Genomic DNA, 17038 nt, shown 5'->3' on the forward strand with positions numbered 1-17038 from the left:
GAACCTAATAATTACTTTGCATTAAAAGAAATGTACAAAAATATGTAATACATTGTTAGTTTTTTACCATTAAAAAACTTTGTTTTATTTTATATATTTAGTTAAAAACAAAAATGGTAGCATATAAGTCCCTTACAAATGATATATTATGTTATCATGTATTTACCTCCTCCTGACGCAGGTGCACCAATATCGAATTGCGTCATGTTAACCAAATTGAATGATCTTCCGTAGGTTGGCATTCCGATCATAAGCTTTTCTTTAGGCGCTCCCTGTTTTACCCATTCGCGGGCTGAGAAGTCCTGAAAGGAAAAAAAATAATGTAGGTCAAGTTTTGATAAAAAAAAATCGTGTCATTTAGTATAAATAATTACAAGATAAAAAGAACTTTTTATATACAACGTTTTTAAATTTTCTGTTGAATCATAGAAACTTGACTTGACTAGTTTAAACGATCAAAAAATTTTGTACTTGATAGAAATACTTAATAATGAAATGTCATTCCATATTGATTTTCATAGTAATGCACGTATATATAATTTAGTTGCTAGAACCCTCTAGCAATCAATAATGGTATCGAAATAACTTTTCATACAAAACACAATTAACTAAAAATGAAATAAATTCTACTTGAGATGGCTAAAAGTTTAAAAAAATGCATTGGCATCGTGTTCTGAAATATTCTAAAAGTTTCAAATGTCTAGCTAGTCGGGAAGTTAGTTAAAAATCGATTACAAGATTTGTACCGGACAAACAACCTCCGGACGAATAAGAATACGAGCTAAAAAAACGTTGTAAAAATAGTTAATATTTATTACGCTAGTTAAATGTATTTGAATAAAACTCTCTTCGGATAATAGGTTACAATTATAAATATCACAGATGAGAACTTTAGATAATATATCTTGAGAGTATTCTTGTTAGATACATCTTTAGATAAAAAAATAAAATACATTTATACCCACATAGACGTGTATCACTATTCGCAAATCATTTTCAATCATTATCATTTTTTTAGTGAAATAGAAACGGCAAAAAAATCATTTTATATTCATATAGGAATATTAGTTATTATTTGATGGTGTACTAGGTATTTTTAATTAATTATTAACAGCCTGAAATTAAGTAAATTTTTGCGTAATTTTCCAAAGAATAATATAAGTATCATCAAATGTTATATAAAACTGAACTTAACCTCAGTCAACTTGTATGTATAAATATACTCGAGCGATACAGAAATATTTAAAATATAAGTTGAGATATTCTAACAATAGTTTTTTTTATAATAATTGTTACATTTATTAGAAATAGCCCTTTAAAAAATTTCTTTTCTACTTTATATACCTACTATCTATCTTTATATTTCTCACAATTAAAAAAATAAGCATTGCGAAACAATGAAAATTTTTCTTCGCCTATTTAAATTGTATTTATTATACAATAATTATTCTTTAAAAAATCTTTGAATGTAGACAACTCCACGTGTAATTGATTCAAATGTGTACTTTAATGGCACGGATGTTATCTAGACAATGTGTGTGTGCATCAGAATAGTAAAAATAAAATTGCGCGTAAACTTTGGAAAGTGAATAATTATTTTGTAATATTATCTTTTTTCTTTCCCACGACATTTCGTAGCATAGATAGTTTATACGAGTGTTTATTTGATTAATAAGATGTTTTATATGGCTTAAAAGTAACAACATTGCATGCCTGATGTTTTGTTATATAATAACACTTTTAAAAAATATGTTTGTTTATATTAAAAGATAATTACATTTAACTTAAACCCTATTTTACATGTCTCATAATATGTATTATTTATAAATGCCTTTTGTTATTGAACAGTTGAAACTTGTATGTATATAAAAATAAAATTTTACAGATGGACATAAAAAAATGCTGTATAAGCTCAAAAATTAGGATTAAAAAAAAGTATCTGAAAGAATTTATTTATCTAAATATTGAGATGTTCTCAACTATAATTAATTATACGTTATGTAGCATTGTATGTGTTATTAGTATATGTAGTATAATAAATAATAATATATAAACAACTAACAGTAAATATTCAAAAAACACGTGAAAAAAAATAGCAATTTGTTTTAACGACTCAACAAAACCGTAAAAGCGATTTACACTGTTTATTAAGTAAAATTATCATCACAAAGTATCTCCATTGAAATTTTTACATTTTTAAACTCTAGATTTATTTATAAATAATTATCTATAACAGACGTTTGATTAGTAAGTTATTGAAAGTACTATAGGGTTTCTTTTCATTAAACTTTTACTTACCACTGTCAGTTTCTTCTGATAGCTAGTAGCACTCTCCAATGGGAACAGTGGGCTATTGTGACCGACTTGTCTTTCCCATTGGCCATGGAAATCATAGGTCATTACGTTTATAAAGTCCTGGAAAGATAAAACATAATGTTATCATATTATAGACACTAAATAAATCAATGACGTGTCCACATTGGCAACAGGTTGCTGGCAACCTCATTAAATTTCACGATCAAAAATTAATGAGGTTGCCAACAACTTGTTGCCAGTTTGGACACCGCTTAATACGACAGAAGTAATAGTATGTTAAATTTGAAACGTATGGATAACGAATACGTGTATTAAATAAGGCTCTAAGTACCAAAAAGTAGTATTGCCTATAGTTACAAAATACCGAGTAATTGCAGTAAAATTTCATGAAGCAGACCTTTTGAAAAATGTAGTTTTACAGTGTGAAGCAATCACGGCAGCTTCTATAATTTTAGGTATTAAGAACTCGCAAGTATCAACACACCGTCGTCAGCTATTTTATATTGAATGCCGTTGACCACTTCAGTGCTACTTACACCATTATAAATAAAATACGCCAACAGACTTACATCGTCGACAGGTTTAATTATTTTGCTGTATTTTTTTGACTTGCTTGAGGCACTTAGACTATAGTTGAAGTTATTGGCGTTGGTATGTAGAACATTTTTCTATAAAAATGTCAGTTTTTATTATTTTGGTACTTAGCGCCTTAATTAATACACGTATTCACATTATAGATAGAAATCACTATATTATATTCGTAATATAATTTAATGAAGGTCTAGTATTGAAAATATACATAAGTGTTTTCCATTGTTAAGTCAAACAGTAATAATTGTTAAATGATTAGGTAATAATCAACCCTGATAATATATACCAGTGGCGAAGGGTAGGCTGTTAAGATCCAACAGAAATATTGCACACTGAACTTTATTAAGTCTGCACACGTATTTGTTTTCATTGAACTAAGACTACAATGCATACATAGTGTTTATTAGTTTTTAAAATTAAAAAAAACCCCTACTTAATCCAAACCATAGTCAATAATACTCAAAAATTATACGTTTATATATAAAATATCTTCAATTTGCCACGATAATTTATAGATAGAAGATTTTTTATCGGTTATGGTTTGGTTAATGCCTTAACGAATTTTAAAAATACTAACCAACACCATTTGTTATATGTATTCTTAATTCAACGAAAACAAATAAGTATGACTGAAAAAGTGTGCACTAATTTGATCGGATCGCCTATATAATAGCATACCTAAACTATTATGGTTCGGTTTATGCAGGATTTCATTGAATTCAAAAATTAACCGGCACCATCAGAAAATTGTATTCTTAGTTCCATGAAAAGAAATAAATACCCTCGCCACTGATATATACATATTGCAGGGCACCTATTTACATTTATAATAGGTCCCATAGACTTCAGGAACAAAAACTCAAGAAAATAATTCATTGATTCATTTATAGAGACAGAACAATCTTAAATTAAATTATTTGGTAGGTAATTAAAATAACCATTACTCACCAGGTATTTAGATATTTCAGGAACGTCGTATCCAGCAGCGATGGCTTCAAATGATGCTGGTACAGCAGCTGTGAGCATCAGACGAGGTTGGCCTGATGATTTCGCTTCTCCTTCGAAAGCCAATCGAAGTTCTTTCAACAGGGAAACGTATGCAGCACGATCATCGGCGCCTCTGTAATTTTTAAAAAATAATTAAGCCACATCAAAAATATGTAGTTTTCCGACCATGTCCGATCCTAATAGAATCATATGGGCCTCCACAGTGTAGAGGTGTAGCAGATTTTGTTTTTTACTAGAAATGAATATCAGCCACTTGCTCAACCCTATTAGATCCATACTCTGACTCACACACAAATTGAAAAACAATATGTGTACTTGCCAGACCCAGGATTCGAACATGGGACCCACGGCGTGATAGTCCAACGCTTAAGCCGCGTGGCCACCATGGGTAAAATAATGGGTAAAAAATATGAGTAAATAGATAAAGCTGGGGAGTTTAATATTACTTTACAAAAAAAAAAAAAAAATCTACACATTATACTATACGTTTCTTCAATTTATTAAACTTTTTTTACGTATGTTATTTATTATAAAAGAATGCATTATATTTTATATAACCGGATCGAAACACACTCTGTAAAAATAACACGTGTTGTTTTTCGGACGCGGACTTTTAATCCAGGATATAAGAATTATTAATTGAAAATTCTACTAACCTACCATCGCAAGCGATACATTACGTACAATAAAACACAGTAAATTACATATTAGCAATATTACGAAATAAAATTTATGATTGATAATATTTTCGATTAACAAAATTAATTAATATTTTAAACAGACCAGGCATCCTCTTCCGGTTATGAAATTATACTAGCGGTTTGATCATTAAATTACTATTACTATTACATATGTTGTTTTAGCACTTCTACGTTGATTATTTGTTACAACTGTATTTATATTGTTTCCATAATATCGGTGATAATTTATTTATGATGCGAAAATAAACGTATTTCTTTTTATTTGAAGATAACTATATCCGTTTGAAATGTATGTAATGAATACTATACAAATACTTTCGAAATAATAAATTAGATATATCATTTTTTTTATATCATAGGAATTAGACTATTTGAAACACTTTTGCTTGTTAGCGCGAGGGATGGTTTCCAATCCTGGTGTCCTAATAAATTTGAATTTACATGCGCCTGCCAATTACCTACGTGGTCGCAGCCATGATTTGTTCTGGATCCGAACCGTTTCCTCGTATCAAGCCTATCAGGCACCATTAGCGAGGGGTGCAAGATTAGTAAATGCGCTCCTAATGACATACTTATACATTTTCAGTGATGTACTTTGCATTTTGTTTTTGAAACTTTCTTTTTCTGTGTTTTTCTGTTATTATAATTATTATTATATTCTATTTTCTCTTCTTCTCACTTGTGAGGATAATATTTGTTACAATGTAAATCTCATATTGTGTACGTCTTGAATTTAGATTTGTTATGTCCACAATGTTTTCTATTCATAAATAAATAAAAATTGTTTTTCTACAATTTTTTACATTTCTACAATTTGGTTAACTTCCAATAAAGCTTATATTAAATACACTCAGATATTGTATTATACACGTAATCCAAAGCTGCTTACTGAAACTAACTAATCTAATGTGATTAAAGTTAAAATAACCTCTTTAATTTATTAAATAGCTAAAATCAATACGTCAAACTGTGGTTATTTAAAAACTGTCAATTACATTTTGACTGTTCAGAAGTCGCCGGCACAGTTCATCGCCATCTATTCACTTGATAAAGGTATCCATATGACCCACTCAACGACTCAACGATGATTTTAATTATCAAACTTTTACATACTATATTTACCAAACCCAGAATTCATTATTCTTCTAATATTTGTGAATTGACATATTTAAAAAATATATTCGCAAAGATACTGAAGCAGTAAAGTAAATAAAAATTATGCGTTTACTTAGACTATAGCGTTTAGCAGTGGCGAAGGGTGACTTTTGGACAGAGGTAGGCTATGGAGATCTGATAAAAAGAACACACTTGTCAGGTATACTTACGAGAAATAATAAGATAGTACGATATTACTACTAATGAATAGGTACACACTAATAACAACGACACACTAATTTAATGAAACTTCAAAAACTCACTGACGACATAAAATTTAAGCGATCGGTTTAAATTAAGTACGTATTTTTTCATCAAACACAATACACATCAAAAATCATTAGATAAAAGTTTTTTTTTTTTTTAAAAACAGTCTATGTTTATTTATTAATATTCGATTAAATAACCATAGAAATTATTTTTTTAAATTATCTAATTATTTAGTTTTAGGCTCTGCGATCGGAGCTTACCTTAGTTCATACAATTCGATAGACTGGGCGGGGCTACGTGACGTTAAGTCCATATGAAAAAAATTGAGAATTATTTGAAACATAATCCGACCTTTATTTACGTCAAGAGTCAAGACAGACGGCGCGCTGTGGTATATTTTTTAAAACCTTTGCAGATTGTTTTGTAATTTATCTGTGTAATACATTCCTACACATACGGCATCTCTCGTTGGCAAAATAAATTATTTTATAGAATATACAATCAAGTGATTATATAAATAAGTCAATATGCAATCAAAAAATATTTTTCTTAAGAAGGTAGGCTTCAAATAATCGCCTAGTATGGGGTCTTTGCCACTGGCGTTTAGTATTAATTCAAGTTCTTATTTTCAAAACGTAGGTATTAACTCAGTTTCATATACCTTGGATCTCTTGTAACTCGACATAATGATATTACAGAAGAAATCAACAAGAGAATCATGTCTGCGAATAAATGCTACTTTGGCCTGTTAAGAAATTTTAAGTCCCGCATAGTATCTCGCCGAACTAAAAGACACTAAAATTGTAAAGCCAGTGCTCACATACTCATCGGAAACCTGGACATTAACTCTGCAAAATGAACGAGCCCTGAACATCTTTGAAAGAAAAATTCTCCGCCGGATATATGAACCGATCAGGAACGGCACCAATTGGAGGAGAAGATATAATGCTGACCTCTACGGGCTGTTCGAAGATTGCAGCGCAGTTCAATCAATTAAGATTGGGAGACTGCGATAGCTAGGTCATGTACACCGTATAGATGACAATGAACCGGCAAAGAGAGTGATGTCCAGCAATCCAATAAGGCATAGAAGAAGAGGCAGGCCAAAGATTCACTGGTTGGATGGAGCTGCCAGTGACTGCCGTATTCTGGGGGTACCGAATTGGAAAGCGGCCACACTGGATAGGGACAGGTGGAGGGAGCTGTTGGAGGAAGCCTGGACCCACACCGGGTTGTCGCGTCCCTGATGATGAGGTATTAACTCTGTTATTATATTTTTATAATATAAATACTGTATTTATATCTCGTATTTATGTAGCTCTATGATATGTCATACTATTGTATTCCTTATAACTTAAAAATATTTTTTCTATTCATATAAACAAACGAATAATCTTAACTTCCACGCAAGATTAACCCCTAAAAACTCCATCAATACCTAGTAACCTATTACAATATGTAGATCGTATATATATTATATATCTTAATCAGCCTACCTTGGGTATTCCCAGTCAACGTCGAGCCCATTGAACTGATAGTCTCTGAGGAAATCAATTGCTTCGTAAACAAACTGGTTCATTCTGAAGACGTTGGATGTCAGTTCTTTGAATGGCGTAGAGCCGAAAGCCCATCCTCCGATAGCCAAGAGGATCTGAAAATAAATTAAAGCACTCGCATTATATTATGTATTTGCACAGTGAAAACTACTAAGTATAATTATTTCTATATTGTTTTAACGAACAAAATTTAAGGTTTAAACAGACATCGCAAAAAAATCAGGTAAATATTGTAAGTTAATTTAATTATCAAATTGCCTACTATAATTTAACTAGGTACGAATCAATATGATTTGATATTATATCATATTTAATATTATAATATGGCATAATAAAACGAGCTTAGAATAAAAATAGTATAAGTAAGACTAATTAATAAAATAGACATATTGTAGGTAATATATTTTATTTTTTTATGAAATGAAACAAATTACGCTATTAATACTTTGGACGCTGAAGACGCACCTGGCGCGTAATGACCAGGGGACCAATCGATGTAATTAACGTGCATTTTAAAGGTGGTAATTTAAAAAATCATTATCTAGTCAGCAGTGAATGAGTTTTAAGATTTTTTTGGATAAATTGATATAAGATCATATGGGCCTCCACAGCGTGGAGGTTTGTAGGTATTAACAGATTTTTTTACGAGAAATGGATGTCAGCCACTTGCTCAACCTATTAGGTCCATACTCTGACTCATACACAAATTAAAAAATTATATGTGTACTTGCCAGACCCAGGATTCGAACCTGGGACCCACGACGCTATAGTCCGACGCTTAAGCCGCGCGGATATCGTGGGTGTTTATTAAAATAACATGATTTTAAATTGTAAAAATTTTAAAATGATTTTTTATTAATTTAAAATAATTACATCATTTGAAAACACCTCATATATTATATATACTTATTTTAAAAAATCTTCACAAAAATACGATATCGAGCGAGAATTGAACCCGCATCTATCAAATTTGCGCCTGCGTTATACGTAGTTACAATGAAATTAGTTAATATGTATATATTTTAATTGCGTTGATTTTTGGCAATCAGCTTTTTGTGATTTTTAAGCTAGGTTCCAATAATTGTATTTGTAGTATTAGATTTTTATTAATTATGATTTGGTATAATCATTTAAGTACGCAACACTCGAGGGCAAGAGAAGACCTAAACGGCATACATTTGATGACTGGACTGCGCCATAAGAGATTTAATCGTGTGAGTATCGGTGGTGGATCGTCCAGAATGGAGGAAGTTTTTGAAGGAGGCCAAGATTTGGCAAGAGTTTTATTGCCATAGATTATGGCCAAGCCTTTATTAGTAGTGACATTCTCAATCACCGTATGACGTTGCAAAATTTTTTGAAACCGATTTATTTACCAGTGTAGAAATAAAGTTTCAATGCCCGGCTTGTCCAATTGAGGGGCGGACTAACTTGACAAGCACAGGGATGTGATCGGTATTACAATATATTACATATTAAAATACGATTAGGCTAAGTTAAAAAAGTTGAAAAGTCATATTGAAATTCTAATGGACTGGAGTCAATTTGGATATCTTCATTATATACGCCACTGTAGTTATTATATCTAAAAAAAACGTGCCCTTGCAAAAGGAAATATGACAACAATAGAACAACCAAATAATATTGCCATACAACTGTGAATATCTTATTTATTTCTGTCAAAAACAAAATACGCAATATGAAAAAAATTCAAAAGTTACCAACCTTCAAATTGGGGTTCTTTTCCCTGAGCGCGACAACTTTGTCGTACATATCGCCATCCTTTTCGTCCCCTTCGGCAAGCTTGTTATCCTTGAGAGTGGCAAATGCGTAAATGAGATGTGTGCAGAGGTGGGCGTCGATGTTTTCGGGCAGGAATTTTCCGGCGCCGGGACGCTTCTGGGACCACGATGTCATGTAGCAGAAAACTTGAGGCTCGCGTTCTGGGTACAAAAAAATGATCAATAAACTGTAGTATATCGAAATATTATCGAGAATGTGCAAGATTTTTTTAAATTTAAATAACAGATCAAAGAGTACATACAACAATATACATTATGTCATCGTGGTCGTTCTTTTCTAACCCTGGAATAATGGTACATGATCAATATTTAGCTGCATATCTGTCATAGCAAATAAAATGACGCTAAACCATGGAAGTGAGTATGGTTTTGTGCTTGTCTTAACCCTTTACTGCATGATTTTTTTTTTGAAAAAAAAAATTTTTTTTTTTGTGTCTAAATGCCTTGTGAATGAAGGAAAAATAATTTATTTTTTCAAAAAATCCATTAAATTTTGTATGTTACTGCGTGGTGTCGCAGATTTACGACATTAGAAAATCTTACATTTCAGTATGACAAAATACAAAAACAAATGATAACAATTATAAAAAAACTAATGTACACACCTTATTTGATGTGTAGAAATTTTTATTTAACCAATTTCAATCTTCTGTACATTTTTTTATATTTATTTACAATTAATGCGGATTTTTGCGTACATACGAATTCGTCAACTGTCAAAGCAGAAATGCAGAGACTATAATGCAGAAATGCTTTATTTCTTGAAATGTCCAAACAAAATCGGTAATGTAGGATGTTTATGGTAAAACAGTTTTCTAGGCATCGAAAAAGGATATTATTTGATAATTTACACAGATGGCATTGAGTATATCCAAACAGTTTGAAATGTCGCAAATTTGCGACACTATACAGTAAAGACAACGTTAAGTAAATAATAAGTATTGTATATAGAATAAGGCTTTTTTGTCTCTGTAACATAATACTATTGGCATTCGTAGTCTAGTGCGTCCGGCATTTGCCTTTATCTGAGAACTCCGGGCTCGATTATCAGTTAGGTCACAATACATTAATTTATTCGACTTTATAAAACAAAGATATTAATGTAATTGTGTTACACTAATTTAACACTGTTTCAGTATACCTACTATTGCTATTGGGTCTCATATTCTGTTGTAGTGTAACAATTTTATAAAACTACTGATTATACAAATCACACAAATAATTAAAAATAATAAAAAATAATAACAATGTGTAATGTGTGTTAAACTGTCGATGTATGTAGCATAGCATATAATAGGGAGAAAAAATTAATAGATATACGGCACTATGCGGTAGAGAGCGAGAGAGAAATAATAAATGTTAAAAATGGAGAGAAATTAACAGTAGGTACATTAATGAGGAAGAAATATTATATTTATATAGTAGTAAGGTAAGATAAAACGTATACGTATGAGAGAGGGCTGGAGTTAGGAATAATACGTAATAAAAGGGATAAGGTGAAATGCAACATATTATGTAAATGTGTATGAGAAAGGGATAAAGAATGTATACATTGAAAGTGGATTGTATTATTGAGCGCATCGACAAGAATGTTGACATGAAAAGTGAAAATGCCACCTGGTATTGTAATAGTAATAATAAAGATATTAATATCAATACCTAATAATAATTGGTTGGGCCATTTATGTTCCCATTCTACTCCTTATCTCGACAGCGGACGTGTGCGAGCTTCTAATAGCTTTCCGTCGCTAAAGTGATTGACTCAATATACACAGACTCATTCATAATTATCATCATTCATACACCCTCACATAATATAATCCATAAAACTGTGTCAGAAAGTGCGTTAGTGTACGAACCGGGTGACCCAAAACTACCGCGCGAGCGAAAGTTGAAACCAGATCACGGAGCCATCATACATCATCACAAAGGTCAGTGTCTGGCACCCTGTTTTATCGCCCCCACCCCTAGATCTGACCTCATTTTCCCTTAAAATAATTACAGTCCACTTAAAAAAAGTTCAATCAATAATAAAAGTTTTTCAACATTGAGAATGACAGAAGAGAAAAATATCAATGGTTATGCGTGCAATAAAATTTTATAAAGTTTTTTTATTGATACTTAAAAAAACATCAAAATCAGAAATCATAAAATGATCAAACTATAAACTGCCATAAAATCAACGAAATAGACGTAATAAACACACTTTTATAAAATATTCAACATGACATTAATTGTAGAACTCATCTATGATTAAAAAATAAGGTAAAAAAAAAATAACCTTCACAAAAAGTTAACCTGTACTTAATTTACCATGCTTTCTACATCTGTACGTATCTGGGAAACTTTATTACTTATGTGTTTTATTATTGTTAGACGCACAAATTACTGCGAAGAGTGAGATATTATTTTGTTTTCTCCGATTTGTTGAGAAAATATAATCGTAATGAGTCTTTCAAATGACTTGTATAGTGTGAGATTTTTTCGCAGTGAAAGTTTGAGGTCAGAAGAAATTAACTTCAATACACACACTAGTTTTTTTTTTATCTCAATATGATATTTTTTTACGCCTTTAAGTGTAAAAACAAACATCTCTACATTTTATCACGTAATAATGAAAAGTCAAAATTCTTGTTAATAGCATTAATATACCAGTTATCAATATAGCGCATATTTAGGTTACTGTGTTTTATGAAGGGTGATTTTTTAACTATTTCTCAATCTCAATAGCTTATTTTCTTGTTCATGTTCAATACTTACATTATATTTATATTACAATATGGAGTAATTTACTCTCAAATCAAAATTGTTCGTTAACTCATGACGTCATTATGAATCATAATATTTGATATGAAATATTGAAAATTACACCCAACTAGTAGGTTCTAAACCGGTTGAATTATTGCATGTAAAAATATCGTTAACTACTTAACTACAAAATAGTTAAACTTTAACGTATAGTATATATTATGCAGATATCATTTTTTAGAAATATATATATCAAATTTATTTATAACTTCATGCTAGGAATATATAATATTTATGACAACAGTACTACATATGTATTTTTTAATATATAGTAACCATTGTAACAATGGGTAAGACTTGTGAAGCGATGTATTTTTTTAAGATCAAAGCATAGACAGTTTGATTTTTGTTTTAAACTCGCGCCTTTCAGCATGCCTCGTGTTTTAGCGTAAAATGACACAACAAAAGCAGTCATATAATGTTTGAGGCTTTCACGGTTGTTTTTCATAGTAGTAGATTTTTGGATTTCCACAGTGTGTCCTTCTTCCTTCTTTCCTCGACGTTTCGGGCTCGTTGCAGAGGCCATTATCAAGAGAAAATATGAGATATGAGACGATATAATTTCTTGTTAATGGACTCTGAAACGAACCTGAAGCGTCGAGGAAAGTAGGAAGAAGGTCACAGAGTGGAAACCCAAAAATCTACTACGACAAAAGCAGTCAGTCAGTTGCTGACATAACAATTTTTGACCATTTTTCTACTTCGAACATTATAGGCAAGCATTTAATTCCAAATGTAAGTTCTCCAGGCTTGTTTTCGGTGCAATGAAGCATGTTGTAATCTCAAACCCCTTTTAATAACTTGTTTTGATACATAGTAAATTATATTATAATATATTAATAGAGTATACGTAACTACTTTGACTATTGATTGAACAAAAATTTCTATAAAAATTATTGTTAATAAGTATAATTTGATCATGTCAGAGAGTGACTGTTGTGAATCTAAAAAATCGAGAGAAGCCCTTGTGTTAAGCCAGCTCAAATCCTAGTTGGGTTGTTAAATTTACATTTTTTAAGTTTGATCAAAGGTATGGATATCTTTGAAATTCTACCTCCTTTTTCAACCTGTGTTCAATTAGTATAAATATTGATTTTAATCAATAACAATTATTAATCGTAATCTGTTAAAATACATTCAGATTACTGTGCACTTGGAAGTAAATACTAGGAAACAGCCCTAGTCAATAATAAGTAGAATCTCAGTTGAATGAACTTTTTAGTATCAATATATTACTTGTAACCTTCAAATAATATGATACAAGCAATATACAATGTTATCTCACAGATTCTTACAATTATGACAGTAATCTAATGCTTTATAATATTACAGCAGCTATAATGGAAAAAATGAGAATATTTGTTACACTAAAAGTGTCATCATAAAGTTGGCCATTCAAATTATTATAATGTGCTTATAACCGAGTTGTAAAGATCCTGTTGGTCTATTGACAAAAGTGAAAATGTCTACCGCAGTACGAAGTCGTGATATGAATAATAATAACCAAAATAATATCTATCGTTGTAACATATACACACATAATAATAATATATGTAAAGTTACTATACATTTAGAAATATTGCCCACATTTATTTATTTCATAATACAATTCAGTAATTTAAAACAAAAGAGTGTTCGTGACAGAATATATTTCAAAATAGTGCCTATCTTCAAAATAATTTTGTTTGAGATTCCTTATTATCTGATAATATTACCTAGTACTGTTTCATACTGAATGAATATTTAATTCAAGTGTACCAATTTATATTTATTTACATGATTACATTGTAAATAATGAACACGAGCTATCTGAATTGTTCACGATAATTATTAAACGTCTAACCTTAAAAAAATGTATGTACAAATAAATAATCAATTACATTTATATTTATTAGTATTTTCTCTTGTTATTAATATGGATAGCGGTTTCTACAATATTTTTTTCATCAACATTAATTAATAGTAGATGTATCAAGTATGATATAAATGTGTAGGTAAGCTTTGTTAAAGTGAGCTATTCTATCTGTCATTTTTACTGAAACTCGTATTTTATATCAATTCAATGTCAAATAATCTTGCGGATATTTTGCAATAATTTGTCCCATGTGTTAAAAAAACTATTTCCAAAGTTATACGGAAAAAACAATTTGTCCTAACAAATCATTAAATAAAATTGGCGGCAATATGATAGCTGCCTTGTTGTATGCGTTTTTTAAACCATGGTAAAACACTAACTAAATCATATGGATAAAAAAACTAATAGCTCCATATAATACCATATTTTTTTAAATTGGTTTTTTTGTTATCCTGAACAATTAAGAATTTTGCAGATATGACATAATTATTCAGAATATCTACGATATGTAAGTATTGGTCAAACCAATAAGGTTAGGTGCACATGGCGACACCCTTAAAAACCAAAAATTGTACAATTCCCACTTTTAGGTTGGGCAAACTTGCATCATAACCTCATTAGCTACATACCGTGCAATATGAACTCATTCGCTGCTGACTATATAATGATTTTATAATTAGCATTTTAAAAATGCACGTTAATTACATCGATCGGCCGCCTGGTCATTACGCGCATGTGCATCTTCAGCGTCCAAAGTATTAATAGACCGACCAATGAATCGACCTCAATGCTTTACAAATTCCGTATGTATCATAATATATGTAAATTTAGCTAAATGTTTATCCTAAATTATGATTTATTAATGAATGTATTTTATAATAATATGTAGTTAATTCATTTTCTTCTCGTGAATTGCTTTTAGTCGAAGTTAGCGACTAACAAATCTTTACATGGCCTTCAAATTTATATATTATCATAATTAAAGGGCATGTGTTCAAAAACATGTCGATATTTTACATTAATCCAGTACTTTGGATGACTTGTAAGTTCTAACATTTTATGACTGTTTCCACCAATTTTTATTTATTACAACGTTTTTCTTGGCTCGTATTCTTATTTGTCCGGTACAAATCTTGCAATCGATTTTTAACTAACTTCCCGACTAGCTAGACATTTGAAACTTTTAGAATATATCAGAACACGATGCCAATGCATTTAATACTTTTAGCCATCTTTAAGTAGAATTGAATTCATTTTCAGTTAATTCTGTTTTGTATGAAAAGTTATTTCAGAAGAAATCCGTAATCTAATCCACTATTATTGGTTGCTAAGGAGGTGGTTCTAGCAACTAAATTATTAATATATACGTGCGTTACTATGGAAATCAATGTGACATGTCAAAATGACATTTCAGTATTATTTATATCAAGTACAAATGTTTTTGATCGTTTAAGCTAGTCAAGTCAAGTTTATATGATTAGACAGTAAATTTAAAAACGTATATAAAAAGTTCTTTTTATCTTGTAATTACTTTTGAGTTTAGACAATATGCTTTTTTGTAGTATATATGTAGTAAAATTGATATAATAATATAATATAAAATTTGGACATTGGATTCGGATGTGTTATTTTAGAATATATTGCAATAGACAGGAAGACCATTACTATATCGTTGTATTAGAATTGATATGCCTTTTTTTAAAATTATAATCCTTAATAATATATTCCATTCTGTGAAGGTAATATGCAGTATAAAAATAAATCTTGCCCCATTTGGGTACGCAATGTCCAAAGGACTCAACACGCGGAAGCAAATACCGCATCGAACGATTTTGGAATACTTAATTCGTACAATATGAGAAAGCTATCGTGGATAAGGGTCAAAGTCGCTTCGGAAAGAGGTCAACCGGCAAACAAAATACGGCGTATGTGAAAAGATTTAAAACGCGAACTTAACAAAGGGTTGGTATTTTTTAACACATTTTTATCTAAAGAAGATAAGGAAGTACTTTATGCTAAATAATTTAATACTAAGCTAGGCATGCATGATAAATATTTTTTTATGCAAATTTGAGGATCATTATGCTACAAAAATAGAATTAATTTTATTTTCTCATTCATGTTTTTAGCACCAGTTCTATCTTGGACGTGAAATGTGTACAATTATTTTAGTTAATTAAATATTTTTGCCTAGACCACGAGATCCTGACCGATTATAAGATATAGATCTAGTTGGGCACTCGATGTAAAGCGGTCATATGCTACAGCATATATGGAAACGGTATAAATGTGAAAGCTAGTTGCCATGGACAAGGATTTGAAGTGTAGTCACTTAGATTTACGACTTAATGACGGCTAGGTCAGAGAACCCATGACAAATAAATTCCGCCTGATTTAAAAAAAAAATATTACGAATTTTAAATGCGCATCTCGTTTAAGTGACAAACTTTAATGTAAGTACAATATTTTTAACACGCTCTTAAATTTATTCAATATTTTTCCACTCCTGAGAATTAAAGCTTATCACAGCTTCACCTATATTAGCTACTGTCTAGATCAGAAAGTCTACATAATTTAGTCATATTTTTTGCAATGTCAAAAAATAATATAATCTACATAGTCTTGCTCATAGTGTAGAGAAATATCATTATTTTGTTTCATATCCAACTATGACGAGTACTTGAAATACGTTTAAATTTTAGTATATTCTATAGTGATTCTTTAGCTAATTGACGGGCCGGGCCGATCATTAAAAGTGTACAGGTAAGATATAAGAAAGAAGCAGTTTTCATACTATCACATGTCTATTATAACGTATAATTATATATACATATAAAAGATTCACCCGTACCTACCTCTACAACCAATATAAAAAAATGTGTCTCAAGACACTCAAGAAAGTTTGTACTCTTACAAAAAGTGATTGTAAATTTATAAAAAACGTAATTAGTAAAGTCTTAGTTGTGTTGTGTTAAATATTTTTTTATCAAAAGGCTCCACAAAAGTCTCATGACACTTGTTTTCAAAACAAAGATT

The 17038-nt window shown here is 30.4% G+C and overlaps 1 protein-coding gene across 1 annotated transcript in view; it reads right to left on the bottom strand.

Annotated features, from left to right (window-relative positions):
• Cht7 (chitinase 7) overlaps positions 1 to 17038 on the bottom strand; it is a 190716-nt gene that overhangs the window by 3930 nt on the left and 169748 nt on the right. The window contains exons 12-16 of the mRNA XM_085949477.1: positions 9263 to 9480; positions 7478 to 7632; positions 3856 to 4027; positions 2299 to 2415; positions 167 to 302 (exon numbers count right to left, since the gene is read on the bottom strand). Of these exons, the coding sequence (XP_085805603.1) occupies positions 167 to 302; positions 2299 to 2415; positions 3856 to 4027; positions 7478 to 7632; positions 9263 to 9480 (798 nt within the window). The remainder of the gene's footprint in view (positions 1 to 166; positions 303 to 2298; positions 2416 to 3855; positions 4028 to 7477; positions 7633 to 9262; positions 9481 to 17038) is intronic.

Source organism: Rhyacophila brunnea, unplaced genomic scaffold, assembly GCF_057557595.1.
Source record: "Rhyacophila brunnea isolate RB1 unplaced genomic scaffold, BYU_Rbru_1.0 scaffold_22, whole genome shotgun sequence".
Lineage (NCBI taxonomy): Eukaryota > Metazoa > Arthropoda > Insecta > Trichoptera > Rhyacophilidae > Rhyacophila > Rhyacophila brunnea.